This window comes from Acanthopagrus latus, chromosome 11 (assembly GCF_904848185.1).
Source record: "Acanthopagrus latus isolate v.2019 chromosome 11, fAcaLat1.1, whole genome shotgun sequence".
In the NCBI taxonomy this organism is placed as follows: domain Eukaryota; kingdom Metazoa; phylum Chordata; class Actinopteri; order Spariformes; family Sparidae; genus Acanthopagrus; species Acanthopagrus latus.
Genome location: NC_051049.1, coordinates 29,740,159 through 29,754,888, shown reverse-complemented (window position 1 = coordinate 29,754,888; position 14,730 = coordinate 29,740,159). Strand labels below are relative to the sequence as shown.

The 14,730-nt window shown below is 41.1% G+C and overlaps 1 protein-coding gene across 9 annotated transcripts in view; it reads right to left on the bottom strand.

Annotated features, from left to right (window-relative positions):
• The window catches only part of nfic (nuclear factor I/C), a 136,154-nt gene that overhangs the window by 59,435 nt on the left and 61,989 nt on the right, over window positions 1–14,730 (bottom strand). For 7 of the 9 annotated variants that reach the window (XR_005077956.1, XM_037116021.1, XM_037116020.1 and 4 more), the window contains one exon: window positions 11,489–11,621. Coding sequence is in view for 7 of the 9 variants with exons in the window: in XM_037116021.1 (XP_036971916.1) it covers window positions 11,489–11,621 (133 nt within the window). In the remaining 2 variants the exon portion in view is untranslated. Of the gene's footprint in view, window positions 1–3,532; window positions 4,014–11,488; window positions 11,622–14,730 lie in introns of those variants that run through there. The other 2 variants (XM_037116026.1, XR_005077957.1) reach the window with 2 other exon arrangements.

Genomic DNA, 14,730 nt, shown 5'->3' with positions numbered 1-14,730 from the left:
ATTTTCATATTCCCACACACTACCCCCATCTCTTCACTGCATACCTACGGTGTCTCTGCCCACCAACTACAGCATTACCTTCTCGAGATCCGGCATTACGTTATGAAAGCACCATGTCAGAGTGCAACACAAAGTGCCCTGTTGGCTGTAAAGATGAGCACACAACAATCCATTGTGTCCCAGCCGCAGAGGACATAAGAGCGGCATGGAATTATTCATTTTCAAAGGAAACGTCCTTGCTACATTTAGCAAAAACTGCTCGTGTGTGCTAACCACTTCCAGACTGACTGTTTCTCCAACCTTGGTCAGTACAAGGCAGGAGTTCGGGAGACTTTTTCTAAATGGTGCAGACCTTCCAACTTGCGTGGAATACCTGCAGATGAGGGACATGTAAGTCTACAAATAATCAGCTGCATGTTTCTGTAGATAAGGGTGAATGCCTGCGTGATGTACTGTGTGTTTTGCCATTGAGAACAAGGTAAGGTTAGCAGCTAAACACAAACGTAGCTTCTCTGACCACACAAGTTATTGTTACAGCAGAATCATTGTGTGTATTACGTTTCTGATCATGCACATTATGTAATGCATATCCTAGGAAAATGTCTGAATGTACAAATAATTAGCTGTGTTTATTCAGCAATTTTACAGAAACTAACAAAGCAGTGTCACATAGTACAAGCTAACGCTAACCGTGCGCTTCCAAGCTAACCGCAAGCTTCGCGTTCGCGATCAGCATGGTCTCCACATGCAAACCTGGTCGGTCAAGCAGTATATACACTCACCCTCTGCCTGGTCTAAGATTTTAGGATTTTGTGAAATAATGCATTTGAAAGTGTTTTCTAAACTGGAATATGTTAGCATATGCCAGGGCAAAACGAGTGGATGGTTGACTGCTACATAGAGTTTAGATTCTCTGCCCGAGCCCGACTCCACCACTATCCTTGGCTGGGTCGGGCTGGGCTGGGCCCTTGATCAAGAATTTGTGTTTTTTTGTTTTTAATAACTCAAAGTAATGGCTATATTTCCAGCTAAAAAAAGTGCATCTCTCTCCTCCGTCCATTTCTGTGTTGCTGTGTGGTGTACACGGAGTTATCCTCATGGTAAAAACGTGACTTGTCACATATGTGACATCACTCCCCGAGATGCTAGAAGAAAGCAAAAATACATATTTTTACTAAGGAAAATGACAAAAATAATATAACGCACAGTGACTTGAATAATAATCTGATTACTGGTTTGGAAATGTTAACGTTAGATTAGTCCTTACTGAAAAAAAATGGTCAGAATAGAGTAACCTAATGCATTGCAGCCTTTAGTGCCTGAATTCATACTGTAACAGTGCTGTCATGTGTTACTCCTATCCATATCTGGGAAAGCTGTGCAGGTAAATTAAAGTGTGATTACTTGTTGAGAACATTTGTCTATTTCTTGCAATTGTTTTCATGTTTGTTTTTTTTACTTTCCAAGACTCTACCTGGCTGCACTGCTTTACAATGAGAATGTTGATAGAGGACAAGCCACCACATCATCAGGAGATCCTCTTTTCAAACTGAGCTTTCCAAAGTCCAGGAAGGGAGAGTGCAGAGCCAAACCCGTGAAGACCGAGGTGACATTACGTAAGTTTTCCAATCGTTTATTTGAACATCACAAATTAAAATAAACATGGACACACAGGCATAACACGAAAGGTTGAAAATAAACACAAATACATAAAATCTGTTTTCAAATTAAATACTAAATAAGGAGAATGTATAAATAAGAAGTAATTAGGGGAAATATGAGAAACTTTACAACACTGGAGGACAAGACTTTTTGGTTCAACTGCAGTTTTCCTGTAAACATAAATTTTTGTTTATTGCACTGCAGACTGCGGTGATGCACTATTGGACCTGATCTTCGAGAAGGTTTTCTAGGACCCTGCCCCATATGTGAACGAGTTGCTGAAACTCATAATCCCTGAAGACCTCTCGGACCACACAGACAGGCAGCACAACCCTAACTCTCTGCCCCAGAAAGCCCCAGCACCAGCTTACAAAGCTTCTGTAGGCTATATTGGCTGAACACAATTAAATATAAAGTCAGCACTGAATGTTCACATTCATGGCAACTACATACTTTCTTTGTTATTATTTAATATTGATATTGAAGTTAATATATAAAGTTCAACTGTATTATCTGTAACTAGATAATAAACTATAAGCAATGCAAGATAGAGGAAGCAGTTATGATCTTTTCATCATAACACTCTTGTGATAAATGAATAGTATTTATGTGACTAAAAGCTTACTGCACTATTCCCCTCTGACATAAAAGTCCATAGTTTGCCCGATAAATGTTCAGTGCATTCTGCAGTGCAAATACATTGAGGCAGACAGGTTCCAGGCCAGGGCGGTCCACCATGCATGATGGTGGCTCAGGAAGCTGCTGTAGTCATCATGTAACCTAGAAACTAACTTGTTTGCTCAGTGTTCACACTTAATTGTGGTATTTCCATACAGCAGATATTGTCACGTTCTGTAGGTATTTGTTCACAATTGCCACAGGAACACCTGTTTTTAAGCAGAATTTTTGTTATTAAGTGGAAACTATGATGGCTAATCACATCGCATTGTTTCTTTTGTAATATATTTAAAGTTTATAAACAATTGTAACTGGTTAAAAAAACAATCCTGCTGGTAGAGAGATGATGGGAGCCAAGTGTGGCTTACTGAAAAACTACAGCTGTTGAAAATTGCTGGCAGTAGCTAATTACAGGTTGTCACTGCAAATAACAGCAGGTTCTCAATTGGCTTGCCTTGCTACATAAAGGTAAATAATAATATGGGGTTACTCTTTTCTCTTGTAACAACAATTGCTAAATTGCATCCGCGTTAGTGCAACTGAACGGCAGTAAACGCCAGCCGAGGTTGGCGAAGCTTTATGATGTAAATACTCGATGCAGGAGAAGGGGGCTGTTATCTGTAACAACATGGGGCAGACGGCCAGTAAGCCCATAAAACTTTCATTAGTCCGCAGTGACATAAAAGTAACTCGAGGTAACAAAATTAACTACTAACCACTGAGAAACATCCATGTTCATGGCTGCTGACTTTCTACTGGAGCCTCTTGTTGTTCTGGGTCGGACTCCAGCTTGAACATGTAAGGTTCCACCACAGTTTGTCGTGCGGCAGCCATTTCTTCCACAATCTCAGCCATTGATAAGGTCACACGATGCCATTCTCACATCTTCCGCAGGCAGGAAGAGGTGGGCAGCACTGTAGGTGGCATGCGCAGTAGGTCATTAGCATTTAAACGGAAAGGCACTGAAACCGGCCACCTAGAGCAGGGCTGTGAAACTGATGTTTCAAGAACCCTGCTGTGCTCAATCCTTCAGCCTTTTTCCACTAAAGCATGTTACTAACATTCCATTTAGACATCAAGGAACCATGTCAAGAAGCAGAAATTATCATAATATGGGACCTTCAAGATGTTATGCATGCTTAACACTTGACTGTTACTTCCATCAAAGAGACATAAAATCAATTTCCACAACTTTAACTTTAACTATGTTATGTAGGTTTTATTGCATAGACTTTAACAAGGGCAAAGCATACAGCGCAATACTTCAATTACTTTCACTCATTATCAAAAATACTTCTTGATAAATCACAATACTTTAAATAACAAATTAATCTAAAAGAGCAGAGGCCTGGTAGGAAATACTTAAATTTAGGTGAGATGGAGAGGGTCAGGTCTTTTCATGGCTAGCCTTTCCCTTCCTGCTCAAAGTCCAAGTCCTTGAGGCAAATCACCACCCCGGCCAAGGTCTTGTAACTTCCTCAAAGTACAAACTTCACTCTAGCAGAGTGAACAAAAGTACTCCAATATCCAAATTGTAATCCACAGCATGTTGGCAAAAATGGTTGATCTGTTGTGCTCTTAATTCCTTGGTCTGTTTCTGCTGAAGATTTCTTGAAGTCCTTTCTGCGATGTTTAGGCTGCTCACATTCTCCGTCTCAGGTGTTTCTTCAAGGCTTGAGCAAGTGGAAAAATGTACTTTAGTCCATGCTGGTGCAGGTTATATACACTCTTGCTTCAGACACTCACTCGGTTTTATGTCCTTATTAAAGGTCCCATATTATACTGTTTTTCATCAATTTCACACAGCTGTCAGAGGTCCAACAGCTCTGTATTCGATATGCATTGCCCCAAACCCATCCGTGGTCCTGAATTTCAGCTATCTAAAAGTTGCTCTACAGAGCTCTATTCAGAGCAGTCTGTTTCTGTGAATGCACCTTTAAATGCTAATAAGCTCCGTCTGTCAGCGCCTACTTGGAGAGCCCTGCCTGCTGCATTACTCTCAGGGAGAGGATGGCCTTTGCATTAGCAGTAGCATGCGCTAATGTTTACGGTGGATGTAGCTTGCAGAGATTTTTTTCGTTCAACCACACCAGTTTGACCCAGAATGGGACCCAGAAGGAGAGGCTCCTGAAGAAGTACAGACTCTGTGGCTGCAGCAGGATGTTTCAGAATGGTTAGTGTGTCTGTATAATGTTAGTTTGTTTGTATGTGTTGTTACATTTACCACCATGAAGCTAATGGCTAATAGCTAGTGAAAGCTGTGTTTGTCTCCAACTCAGTCTCCAAACTCTTGGACACTGTCAGCATCGTCTCTGTCTCCAGTCTGCACATGTTTCCAGACTTTTGACTTAATATAGGCACTTATGTTGAATTTTTTCTTTACTGATTTCATTAGATTTCTAAACTTCAATAAATCATGGTTACATCTTATACATCCTTTTACTTTGCAAAGTTAATACTTAATTTCTCATTGAAATCAGCAGAGACATAATGACATAATGAGCCTGGAGTGTAATACTTCTCTCTTTCATACACACACGTGCCATTTCCTCTTCACTTCCTGTTTCAACACACCTTTAATGTAATGGTTTAACACTTTCAAATGAATCTATGCAAACACAATGCAGCAGGCAACGTTTTAATATATTTCAGAATCATTTCAGGACTAAGTCTGATGTCCCTTTTTTGTATTAGTGTCTGGCAGGTGTGTATGAATGTCAACTTTTCTGACACTGTCTCCGTGTGTGTGTGTACATACTGGCATTTATCTTAGACAGGAGGAAATAGATCTCAACTATTTTGACAATTTCAAAAGCTTTTGCACAAATTTAGCAGACAACAATTATATTTGCATTATAAATAATAAAAAATGGTTTGTTAAACATATTTGTGGTTTTCACAGTTAAAAAAACTTTTTCCTATTCAGATGTATGTTTTCTGTGATTTTAGGTCCATTGTGTTAATATAGTATGTCAAAATGAAAAAATAATAGTATAGTAGTAGTATATAGTCACACGTGAGGTTGTGCTGAAAATAATGACACCAAACAAGGCAAGGTGAATAGTTTTTAAGGTGAAATATAATGCTAAAATCAAAAATAGTCAAAAACAGCCAGTTTTACCCCAGACCCCAGAGGGTTAATGGGCTGTTGTCTAACATGTCGTCCAGCCCCAACAAGGTGCAATGTCACACTAAGAGCACTGCACTCTATAATATTGAATATTATGTTTACCATTGCCATGACAACAATTGGCAACTGCTGTTAGCACATATTAGCTAGGTAACCCCACTGCCTGAAGAACTATAACCCATAAAATTACAATTTGGTGTATCATAACAAAATCAAGGATCAACATCTACAAACAGCCATAGTCCTGAAAACCTTGTCCAATGTGATGTCAAAATTAGAAAAATACGAGCTTAAATCCCCGAGGAGCTATTTTAGCAATAGTGACAGTTGCCTCCACAAGTATGCAAGTTACCTAAAACAATGTGATGAAGATGTGCATCAGAGGGGATTTAGAAGTGGGTATATGAAATGGCAACTGAAAAATTTGCAGTTTTGCATCTTTAGTTGATTTAACTTTAACAGAAGAGCTGTTTAAGTTAAATATCAGCCGAAGCAATCATTCTAACATACATCCGCTTCCTATGGAGTCAACCAGCCACAATACGGACTACACCCCTCTGCCATTGCTTAGCACATTGTAGTCAAACAGGGTATAAAGTAAAATCCTGTCGTGTGGCCAAGCAGCAAGCCAGACCAGTGATATTACATATAGTATAAATAGTACAGAAAAAGAAATGGCATCAGTTAGCTGACACAACTTGGACCAAGAGCAGTTCCTCTACCAAGTCTTCTTCTGGCTAATATCTTTTTGCAGGAGGATAAAGTGGATGAGGTGCAACTGAGGCTCACACAGAAAAGGGAAATCAGAGACTGCCATGTGCACATCTTGTTAACACATCTTTGATGTGGTTGACCACTAACATCCCAAATCAAGCTACTGTACTTGAGGGAATATACATCTTCAGTAACATCATATATAAACAAATGTGTTGATGACGTGGCAATCACAAAGAATGTAAGATTACTTCCCAACCAGAAGGCCTGGATGAATAGAGAGGTGATGCTCATGAAGCTGCTTGGAAAAAACTAAACACTCTGGGCTTCAATGCAGACCCCAGAGAGTTCGGATTGGCAGTCACACCTCTTCTTTGTTAGCAGTTAGCACCAGAGCCCCTCAGGGCTGTGTGCTCAGCTCCCTCCTGTTCACATTGTACACCCATGAACGCACTACCAGACATCAGGAGAACTACATTGCGTATCAACCAAAAAGGCAAGACTTAACCTTTTTGGCTGATATGCAATGGCCAAGACAAGTTTTAAAAACATTAAACTTCATCATCTGGTAGCCTGATAAAATATGAGAAGTCAACAATGTTTCAACAGAATCAGCACTAAAAGCTGAGGAATCTAAATGAACATGGCAGTCTTTAAGGCATCAGTGAAGGTGTCTGTGAACAAGAAGTGGTTGACAATACTTAATAATTCCTTAAAAATGCAGTTACAAACAGTTTTTAAAAATGGGGTAGAAATTGGTCAAGCAGGCACGTTGATGGTTTCAATTCAGAGACCACCTTTCTAATTACCTCTGCATCCACCAGAGTAAAAGAGTGCAAAATATGTTGAAAGTGCTTAGTGTTTTTTAGAACACACTGCCTTGTCTGAATAATATTCCTTCTAATTCTAAATATCTTATCTCTGTAATAGGCTGAGCATTTGTTGCACTTAATAGAGAAAATGGATTATCAGGCTGTCTAAAAAGGGCCCTTGTTTTTTTTTGGCTCTTATTTATAAGTTCGGAGAAGTGAACCTGTCTGCCATTTCTCAGCGGCTTATTATATTGTGAAAGGTGGTTGCACAGAATACCATAGTGAATCTTAAGTTGACTTTTTTCTTCATCTATGCTCGGCTTTCAGACAATTTCTTTAAAGTTTGTTTAACAGTCAAATGTTTCCATGGTGGCTTACATTTTAAAACAGGTCTTTTTAGTTGAAGCAGCACAACAAGATCAACTGTTGACATTTCAGTGTTTAACCATCAGAACCCTAAACCATCGGGCTGAAACCATACCCACAAAGACAGAGGGGAAGGCGAAGGAACAGAAGCACATCAGGGGAACACTGAAAACCTGTCGCTACCCAAACCGGACCTTTGTCAACACCTCTAAAAGATCCAGAGCAGACAGGGAGGAGGAGATGAGAAAATATAATAACATCGTCATTCCCTTTGTCATGGAGATATATGTGAGAAACTAAGGAGGATCTTTAATTAACATCATATTCTAGTTCACTTTAAAACTACTAACACAATGAGGCAGAAACATGTCCATCCTAAGGACAAACACCCAGGCATAAACAGAGAAAAGTAGTTTATGTTGTGTAATGCAGCCAGGACTGCACAGATGTGTGCATTTGGGAGACAAAACTACCTCTCCATAAATGAATGGCACAACACAGGAGGGCCAGCTCCTCAGGTCAAGACACTGCTGTCCACCTCTGAAGGAGAAAAATCATTCCCTTGAGGAAAACAATGTGAAAACCTTGGCTGGAGAATACTGATGGTGCTAGACCAGCACCAAAACCAACCCCAAAACACAACATATGTTGGTCTAGTTACCGGTCACTCAGCATATGTTGTGTTTTGGCGCTGGTGTATGCTGGTTTTTTTTAGCAGGGTTGAAAGAGGAGTAAACGAATCATCTATGTCAAACTGGAATGACCGTCTTTGAACAGAGGAGGTGGCCTAAGACTTACTACTTATCACCCACCTACAATGCCGTACTGAATTCCCTCCCCAGACAACTCTGAAACTCGGAGCTCACATGTGTCCAATGACTCTGTGAGGACACTCCCACACAAGAGCCTGCAACTCCCCTCCAGTTTGTTAGAATTGAAGAGGCCTCTTGGATGAGAGGTGAAATGTCTTCAAGAAACTGAAACAAGTCCAGCTGACTACAATACAGCACTTAGAATTACCATGACCTGGATGACTGAGAACCTTTATCAACATTGAGCCTCTTACTAACTACCAGATCTAAAGTATGCCCATGATAGGGGGTTGGTCCATGGACATGTTGTGTGAACCCAAAATCTTCTAATGGATTAATAAAAATCAGTAGCCCTTTCAAAATCACAAAGAATAGATAACTCTATATACACTGGCTGTTAATATGGGTGACTGGCATTTAAAAATAGAAGCGAAAGATATTCAAAAGAGCTAAAATCATCAAAGGAAACATATCTAAAATCAAGGCCTTAGAAGCAATAGTAGCCAACCCTCCTCTTTTTACTGACATGTTAGATCACAGTCACCACCAAAAATGTATACACAGCACATATAGTCCATGGGCCAGACCAGATTTTGGTACCACTCAAGGTGGCAAAACCTAGTAACATTTTTTGAAATGGTACATGTCCATAGATGATATTTTGGTATGATAACCCATCCTAAGTGGTAGCTTTGTGACAGTTATCAGCACATGAATTTAAACACCCCCTACAATAAATAGGCCTCCAGGCGCGGGTGCATATCTAATTTTATGCTCATTTTTCATTTTTCTCATTTTTTTCTTTTTTATGGGGGCACGTTTGGTAGCATTTTAAAGGGTAGATTCATAGCGTTCATACTTGGGAATCGGGAAAAAGACAGGGCACCAACAAGCGAACAGACTGTGGCCTTCTGAAGTTCTGGCTGACTCATCGTAATGGCAGTCTTTGCCTCTCAAGTTTAAGCTCCAACTTCCTACACCTGACTGGTGAGGAAAACAAATCACAATCACCACGTCTATCAACCGCAAACTTGATAATACTGCTGCCTGATGCCACAATTGTTAACTTTCCAGCCTTACAAGAACAAACTCATCAGATCCTTCCTATCATAAACCATACCTGTTTATCTTCTGGAGCATGCCAGACTCAAGGCAACTTGAGAGGCAAACTAGCAGCAGCCAAGGTTCTGAACTACTTTCCTCCACCAGGGAACTTTATCCCTTTAGCCAAGGATTACCCCAAAAAATGAAAAGAAAGAACACCTGAAAGGCTGAAAAACAACCCAACTGGACACCCACTAATCTTAACTGATGAGCAGTCTTTAAATATTAAATATCAGGATAAAAATCTACTGATCTGATCTGCCTGCTAAATAAAGACTCTTTGAAAGTACCAAACAATTAGCAATTATTGACAATTGTTGCCTGGGCCCATGTTCCACTTTAAGGCCCACAAACAACCCCCACAGTAGGATAATATGGGAGGATAATACATTTCCTGAATTGTTACAGTCCTGTGAGTATTTCAATGTTTGTTATTTGTGTCAGTGTTGTTCCTACCGTCACAATGCTATAAAAAAGTCTAGTTTAGGCAAAAAATTAGGAAAAATAGTTGTTGCTGACAGTTTGAAGAGCCCATGTGACCTTTGTATTTTATAGACAGGCCCAAAACCTGGTTTAGTTGAACACTATGAATCTACCCTTTAAAATGCTACCAAACATGCCCACATAAAAGATGAGTAAAGCTCTGAAAAATTAGCATAAAGTAGGATATGCACCCGCGCCTGGAGGCTTATTTATTGTGGGGGGTGTTTAAATTCACGTGCTGATAACTTCCACAAAGCTACCACTTAGGATGGGTTATCATACCAAAATATCATCTACGGACATGTACAATTTCAAAAAATGTTGCTAGGTTTTGCCACCTTGAGTGGTACCAAAAAGTCACATTTTGACCTTTGGCCTATGGACTAATAGTCAAAATGCACACAGCATATAGATTTACAACAATCAGCCACAACATCAAAACCACTGACAGGAGGTGTGAATAAAATTGATTATGTCGTTACAATGCAATGTTATGTGGAAAACCTTGGGTCCTAGCAAAATGTGGATGTCACTTGACACACACCACCCATCCAAACTCAGCTGTGAACCAAGTTCACCCCCATGGCAACACCAATCCCGATGGGATCAGCACCCCCAACCTGGACAATGTGCCGCGGGAACAGCTCAAGGGATACAAAAAAAGAGCTCAAGGTGACTGATCAAGCATCTGTAGGTTCTGCCAGCACAAGTCAGATCCATGGAAGCCCCACCCCGACATACAGGACCCAAAAGATCCACTACAAACATCCCATAAGTAGTTTCAATGTTATGGCTTATTGGTATATATTTTTACACTATCCACCATAAATATGCACAAAAACAGCCGCTGACCTTTTGAATGCAAGTTGTAGAGTGCAAAAGTGCATGTCACTGTCAGGGTCACCCTCAAAAAATGTGTATGAAATCTCTGTACAGAATCATGCTTTTTATGTATCGCAGGTTTATCCATTTCAATTGATTTCATGTATATCCCATCCATCATAACCACTATCCCAGCACTCACAAGTTGTGAGGCGAGGTACAACTAAATAAGTTGCAAGTCTATCATAGGGCTGACATAAAAACCTTTACACACATAGGTTAATTAGAGTAACTGGTTGAATTGAACTTGCATGTTTTTTTATTGAAGAAAACCATAGTCCCTCAAGGACACTCACCAGGGCAAAGTGCATGTGTTGAAGCCAGTGGTTCATAATGCTGCACCCACAGGTGTTGCCCCTTGGAAGACTAAATTCTCTGAAGACAGTGACCACAACGGATTTGAGCATCTGAAGACTGGAAAGGACACAGCAATAATGTCCTCCACATTTGGGAGATTGAGGGTTGCATTTGGTGGCTGCATTGGTGGAGCCTTTGGAATCAACTTACGTCAAAAAGAATCAGGGTGATCCTTAAAATAGGACATGTAAAGGGAGAATTTCTTTGCAATACTAAGACATTTTGTGGGTCTATCCTTTTCAGCGGTTTTGAGGGATGCTAATGTTGGCCATTTAATAATGGCTAATTATAGGGTTTAATACTGGGATTAAGCTAACATGAATTAACAAAGCCGGTTGCGTATTTTCTGATGTGATAGAAAAGGCTAATGCAAGGTAGTCAATGCAGTGTGTGTGTGTGTGTGTGTGTGTGTGTGTGTGTGTGTGTGTGTGTGTGTGTGTGTGTGTGTGTGTGTGTGTGTGTGCATGTGTGTGTGTGTATGAGATTACCCGCTAGATGAGGTGCTGGCCAGTGATCGTCTGAGGCTGACTGGCTGGTTGACAGACTGGTTGAGGTCGTAGGCCAGATGACCCTGGAGCTCTCCCATAGAGAAACTAGGACCTACGCCTGTGACTACTGGAGCTACACACACAGGGAGAATATGCAATGTGGTAATGATGGTCACAGTGAAAACAGAATATCTATCTTATTTTTTTTTAGGTCCACTGTACTAATCGTAACCTTGTTCAAACATAAGAAACTCCATTACACTGGGTCTTTAATATCTATCCTCTGATGTTTCATCAAATCCAAATGGGTTTTGAATGTCATGCTGTCAAAAAGACAATTGTAAGTTTTTGTTTGTTTGTTTGTTTTGTTTATTAAGTTTTGGCAGCCAGTAGTTTGATTCCCATAGAAGAACAAAGTTGCTAAATTCCAGCATACACCTAGATACAGTTGACACTATCAAACAATAATGTTTGGTGATGCTCTTTTGTGCCAAGGTGTCATTGAAAGACAGACATTGTGCTGAATTTGGCTGAGCTTTCTCAAGTCCACGTTCTTACTGCACCATTCTCTCTGTATGTGCAACACAGAGCAAATAAGTGACTGCTATATTTCCATGTGCTATCCAAAAAACAGAAGATAACCCGTGCACAACAGTGCTTCTCTTCTGGGTGCACATGCGGCAGGGCAAACCATAGTAGAACAAATAATAAAATAGGATTTCCCTCCAAAATACACCATTAATGTTACACTATGTTTGTGTTATATGACAGAGATTACCAGGCTCCAATTAGTGTTAGGGTTGGGCGATATGAACAAAAAATCATATCACGGTATTTTCAGGCTGACTGGCAATGCATGATATAAATCTTGAAATTTTCTACGTAAGGGGCTCAATGTTCAGCTGTATGTCAATGCCACATTTGTCACAAGCACCTTTTCAAAACATACTGTGATCACAAAAAATGCAAAGACAGGGTTTTCTTCCCCATATGAAAATATACAGCTGCATCATATGTAAATGACAATTTACATAAAATTGATATTTAATACATGGCTATGTTCATACACATGGACAGTGTGAGGGAAGGAGAGGGCAACAGAGGTATGTGTGTATGAAATGTCTGTATCATAACTGTACTGCATCTTTGTAAAAACATCTGTTTCACTATCACAAAACAGCCTGACTCTACCCAGTAGAATTGTGGCACACTATGATTCACCTGTTTCCCATCAGCTCATCATCCTCTAGCCATAATACCCGGGTCTCTCCACTACTCTGGTGCCAGACTGTTCCATCGCATATGGTGGATGAGCTCGAGTTACTTCCTCAATGAATTTTGACACTATGTGCGCCTAGAGTATTTTGCTACCTGTTTTTGTCACTGTGCTTTTTTTGTCTGAGATTGGATCTCAACCCACACTTGATTACACTGTCCCGACCACACCACCCATCCTGCCTGCCCTCATATTCCATTTGTTTGTTAAACAAACACTCTTGGATTGTTTTCCTGCCTCTGTCTCTGCATTTTGGGTCCACACAAAAACCCCAACCCTCACACATGCAGCACATTTCTCACAGATTGATTTTGCGTAGCATTAGCAACATGTACACTGATCAGGCATAACATTATGACCACTGACAGGTGAAGTAAATAACTCTCTTCATCATGGCACCTGTTAGTGGGTGGGATACATTAGGCAGCAAGTGAACATGTTGTCCTCAAAGTTGATGTGTTGGAAGCAGGAAAAATTGGCCAAATTGTGATAGCAACTAGGTCAGAGCATCTCCAAAACTGCAGCTGTTGTGGTGTATTCCTGGTCTGCAGTGGTCAGTATCTATCAAAAGTGGTCCAATGAAGGAACAGTGATGAAACCATGACAGGGTCATGGGCGGCCAAGGCTCACTGATGCACTTGGCGACCGAAGGCTGGCCTGTGTGGTCCAATCCAACAGATAAACTAATGTTGCTCAATTTGCTGAATAAGTTAATGCTGGCTCTGAAAGAAAGGTGTCAGAATACCCAGGGCATCACAGTTTGTTGCGTATGGGGCTGCATAGCTGCAGACCGGTCAGGGTGCCCATGCTGACACCTGTCTACCGCCGAAAGCACCAACAGTGGGCACGTAAGCATCAGCACTGGACCACGAGCAATGGGAGAAGGTGGCCTGGTGTGATGAATCAAGATTTCTTTTAAAACACGTGGATGGCTGGGTGCCTGTGCTTTGCTTACTTGGGGAACACATAGCACCAGGATGCACTTTGAGAAGAAGGCACACCGGTGGAGGCAGTAGCTGTATCCCAGTTCCTGGGCTGCATCCTTCGAAGGCTGTAGCCTTTGCGGCCTTCGAAGGTGACTCCCTCTGACAGACCTTCAAAGGCTGTGTCAACTGCTGTTAAATGGGATGGTCCAGCCTTCAGAGTATTTCCTGGTTGCGTCACCAGATGTTCCTTGCCCTTACTCTTACATCATGATTTCTGCCACCCAGGCCCGCGAAAGTAAGAGTGAAAAAACGTGTAGAAAGTAAAAATATTTTACCTAGAACAGTTTTTGATTTTCTTTTTAATCCTGCTGGTGCTGGAGGAAGAGGAGAAGCGGCTCCGTTGGCATCGGCGCAGGCTGGCATATTTCCGGTTAAGAGAGCATCATAGAGAGGTAAATCTGTTATTTGAACCCACATTAATGTTTTCATTATTAAATCTGCACCACATGATTTTGCCACAAAGAATCTTGGGATATGTGAGGCCACGAAGAATAGTAGCAGTGCATCCTCTAAAAAGAGGGAAAAGAATGCCGCATTTGTGGGGGCAGCCCTTGCACAGCGTTGTGACATAATTGGCCTTCAAATGTGTCCTTCGAAGGATGCAGCCCCTGAATTTGGAGACAGCTACGGTGATGCTTTGGCCAGTGTTCTGCTGGGAAACCTTGGGTCCTGCCATCCATGTGGATGTTACTTTGACACGTACCACTTACATAAGCATTGTTGCAGACCATGTACACCCTTTCATGGAAATGATGTTCCCTGATGGCTGTGGCCGCTTTCAGCAGGATAATGCCATGCTACAAAGCAAAAATGGTTCAGGAATGGTTTTAGGAACACAACAATGAGTTTGAGGTGATGACTTGGCCTCCAAATTCCCCAGATCTCAATCCACTCGAGCATATGTGGGATGTGCTGGACATGGTCTGATCCATGGAGGCCCCACCTCGCAACTTAGAGGACTTAAAGGATCTGCTGCTATC